The sequence below is a fragment of the Coffea arabica genome, chromosome 8e (assembly GCF_036785885.1).
Source record: "Coffea arabica cultivar ET-39 chromosome 8e, Coffea Arabica ET-39 HiFi, whole genome shotgun sequence".
Taxonomy (NCBI): domain Eukaryota; kingdom Viridiplantae; phylum Streptophyta; class Magnoliopsida; order Gentianales; family Rubiaceae; genus Coffea; species Coffea arabica.
This window is the reverse complement of record NC_092324.1, coordinates 7235508-7239880: the sequence shown is the minus strand read 5'-3', so window position 1 is coordinate 7239880 and position 4373 is coordinate 7235508. Positions and strand designations below refer to the sequence as shown.

The 4373-nt window shown below is 39.0% G+C and overlaps 1 protein-coding gene across 1 annotated transcript; it reads left to right on the top strand.

The window, feature by feature from the left end:
• The first annotated feature begins 3106 nt into the window (after positions 1 to 3106).
• On the top strand, positions 3107 to 3688 carry LOC140012636 (uncharacterized). The gene has a single exon (XM_072060911.1). The coding sequence runs from the start codon at positions 3107 to 3109 to the stop codon at positions 3686 to 3688; it is 582 nt and encodes a 193-aa protein (XP_071917012.1).
• Positions 3689 to 4373: the final 685 nt, after the last annotated feature.

The window sequence follows — 4373 nt, the reverse complement described above, 5'->3', positions numbered from 1 at the left end:
GAACCCAACTCACAAACGTCACCCCGAGCTACAAGCTCAAGGGGTTCAAACCCAAAATAATTCATTTAAACATGTCATGTATAAATATGCATGTAAATTAGGGTTTAGGTCGAGTGCGATGAAGTACACCCTCGCCTAGGTACCCTTTAATTCACCTTAGATACATAAGCAAGTCATATATACAAAACGGCCCGAATACTTACTTCAAAACAAAGATATCAAAAGGATTAGCGGCCGGATTCTTGGCCGGATTAGCGGCTACTGTCCAGTGAGCAAGGCCGGATTTTCAAAAAAATCCCAAGGCAATCCGGCCGACAATCCGGCCAGTTTCTGGCCGGATTCCTGGCCGGATTCAGTCCAGTGCTCTTCGGTCAAAAATTTTTCTTTTGCCGTTTGAAAGCCGAATCGTTCCGAAGTCCAACCAAACATCAACCAAACATCAATACACTAAAATTCAACATTTACAACCACATTGGCATGTCAAAAGCTATTCATCATGGATACACATATTCGGTTTGCCAATCAAAAGATGAACCCAATACACATTAGGGTTTCATGCAAAGAGCTATTCAAAATAGACATATACATGGCTCAATTTGGCAACCAACAAGTATGATCTTCCAAAAGTGATCATTTTCCTGTAAGGAAAACAAATGGAACGGAGTGAGCTAAAGCTCAGTGAGCAACTATCACATAATCAACCAAGATCACTTAAGCATAACCGTTCATTTCAAGTATACAAATAAGAAGCAAAACAAATCGATAAAAGGATACGGACAGCTCTCAAGAACCCATTTCCACGCTTACATTCTTGATCCAACTCCATTGACCCTCCGTCAACGTTAAAAGTACCAAACCGTAGACCTCACTTCACTTCCATTCCTTCCACCCAACATACCCCAACCGGGCCCGCACTCCAAGCAGTAGCTTTAGGTGATACTCGAGTACACCGGAACCAAGGGTCTCATTACCACAAGATTCCCATTTCAGTCCCCGTGACTAGTCAATTTTCACGACCAAGCCCTCGCTGGCTCGATTCAATTGACTACCAACGGGGTCGAGCTCAGTAGTACAGTAGGGCCATTGGATACTCGTCCAACCGACACCCAAACAATATCCCATGAATGGAATCCATTAACTCAATATAGTAGTACAGTAATACAGTGAAACGGTAAACAGTCAGTTACAAGAATAAAAGGAATGAGGGCGGTCAAGTACACCCTCACCCTAATCATTTCCAATAGCTAAACAAGTGTTCAAGGCATCACAATCACATATAGCAAAGTCACATTATAAACATCCAAGTGAGTAGTATACTCACCACTCACGTAGGTGAGGTTTCATGTACCGTCGTCCAAAATACGTCGTGCACTAACGTCACGCCCTAGAACACGTAAACAAATACAATGAGACTCGCTAACGAGTCATAAAGCCAAGCCAATCACAACCCCAATAGGGTTTCATATGCATATATAGGCATTATAGCAAACCAGAAAATTCAGCAATGCACTAACTTGACCTTAACAAAAAAACAGTTTTCGTCCTCCTTTTGCGGTAATGGCACAAAATGCGCTACGCTTATCGGATGAGGGTGTAAGACCCACCATCTCGAAGCTAAAAGACAGGGCTACAACAATGTAGAAGGCCACTTAGTCCAAATCCTAGCACAACTAGGTCAAAAATGCAGAAAACCAAACCAGAACCGTAATTGCAGGTTTACAAATCACACTATACTGTAATTAGTCCAACTCAGTCTATACAGGTCCAAATGCATTGATTCCAAAGACATGTTGTAGCTAAGACATCAAGCTACATTTCATCAGAAGACACCAACATCCAAATCCAAAGCAATTCCAGTCAAAACAGACGATTACAAGCGCAGTTCGCACATTCTGATCAACCCAGAACAGCAACAGTAAAATCGACATATCTCATTCTACACTACTCCAAATGCCCTGAAATTTTACAAGAACCTCAAACACATCAATACCTACAACTTTCATGTTTTAAGCAAAGGCTAATTAGGCCTCTAACAATATGATACAAAACCGGACAGAAAAGGGGGTTATGAAACCCTAACTTCCTCAAATTCCTTCCAAACCCAAAATTGGTTGCAATTATCAATCATTCACATCCACTAGAGTCATAACCCCTCATTACCAACCATCATAGATAACCACAACATCATGATCACATTAAACCAGAAAATTCCTTAATAAAATAAAAACTTCACCAATTCATCTCAAATCAAGAAATAAACTACAAATTTCAACACTTTAGCCACCACTAGGCACAAATTAAACATCATTAGGTGTAGGAGGAAGTTCAATCACCACTTACCTAGTAAACAAGAGAGAGGGAGTTGTAGAACACCTTAGCTTCCTTTTAAAACTTCACCAAACAACTTACTAGCACCTAATGGAGGGATTTTATGGAGTAGAAACTAGTTTATGTGATTGTTTTTGGAAGATTGAGCTAAATGGAAGCTAAAATGGTGAAGAGTTTCTTCCTTCTTTGCTCAAGAGAGATCCGGCCACCAAGGAGTAAGAAATGGTGTTTTTTTTGTGGTAATTTTAAGATATTTAACCAATTGGTCAAAAGGTCAAAAACAAGAATAGTAAGTCATAAGTCACCACCAACCTCATAGTGACACATGTCACCACTTTAAATGCAATCCTATCCTTCTTTCCCCCTCTCACATCAATCACTTCACACTCTCTACTTATCTCTTAACACCCGATAAATTTCACACAGTATCCGAAACTTAACCTTATTGGCCGAATTTTTCCGAACTTATCGCACTAGTGGGGCCCATGTCCATAATCTATCCTTAATTTTTCAAAAACTACCCAATGCTAGAAAAATCATTTAAAAACTATAATTATTCATAAAATCCACCAAGAAAATTTTTCTAAGCCAGAAAATGCAGAAAACATGTAATTAAGGGGAAAAACCCTAGGAAAATATTAGGGCAATACGGGTTCTCACAATTCAGACCCTCGAGGACATGTTGAGATCATAGATTTTGGATTTCAGAAAGAGTTGGAGTAAGTACTTAACATTGGTGGAATTTGTTTATAATAATAGTTTCCATTCATCCATTTAAATGGCTCCTTATGAGGCTCTTTATGGCCGGAAGTGTAGATCTCTGATTTGTTGGGATGAAATAGGTGAAAAAAAGATCTTAGATCCAACTGCAGTACCATGGATTGAGGAGGTACGTGAAAAGGTGAAGTTAATATGCCAAAGGATTCAGACAATTCAGAGCAGTCAAAAGAGTTATGCAGATAACCGGAGAAAGGATTTGCAGTTTGTGGTTGGAGATCAAGTCTTCCTTACGATCACTCCTCTAAAAGCAAGTTTGATAACAGTGAGAGGAAAGAAGTTGCAACTAAGGTTTGTAGAACCTTATAAGATTCTCCAACGCGTGAGAAACGTGGCTTATAAGTTGGAACTGCCACCAAGTTTGCCTCAAATTCATAACGTTTTTCATGTGTCTATACTCAAGAAGTATCACCCAGATCCCTCCCATGTACTGCAACCAAAAAATATTGAGATTGATGAGGCACTAACTTATAAGGAGAAACCAATGAAACTTCTGGATCATAAGGTGAAAGAATTGAGGAATAAGCAAATCCCTTTGGTAAAAGTTCTATGGAGGAATCACGGAGTAGAGGAAGCAACTTGAGAGGTAGAAGAAGAGATTCAAAAGAAATCTCCAGACCTATTTTCAAATCAAGGTATGAATTTCGTGGACAAAATTCTTTTAGAGGGGAGAGGATGTGAGAACTCATATTTTATTCTTATTTTAGTCTATTTTATAATTATTTTGCCTTAGTGTTATTTAATATTACTACTTTTGCATGAATTTTTCTTAAATTAAACTTTTACCGTGTGCGCGTCGAAAGTTTCTCGAAAGTCATACCGGCGCGACTAATTGGAGATTTGAAGATTTAATACTAGACTAGTAAGTATGAGTAATTGTAGTGCAAGAGGAATTATCTTAGAAGATTAGTGTATAAGTGTAGCAAACAAGAGACAAAGTAGTAGTGCAAGATACTATTGAGCCACTATTGAAAGTTGACTTTTTACACAAACTTAAGGCTAGTTTTTCCTTCATCTTTCCACCACAAAAATCAAACACATTTCACTCCCTTACTCTCTCTCTCATTCGGCCGAACAAGGGGAAGAAAGGGGGAAGAGAAAAGCTTCAACTTTTGCTCCAATCTTGCTTGATAATTTTCATCCAACCCACAAATCTCTTGGAATTTTGCTCTAGCTAGAAGGAAGGTGCAAGCTTGTGGTGTTTCTTGGTGAAGTATTGGTGGAAAGTTTTGCTTACAACTATGGTTTAGGAGCTTGAAGAGGTAACC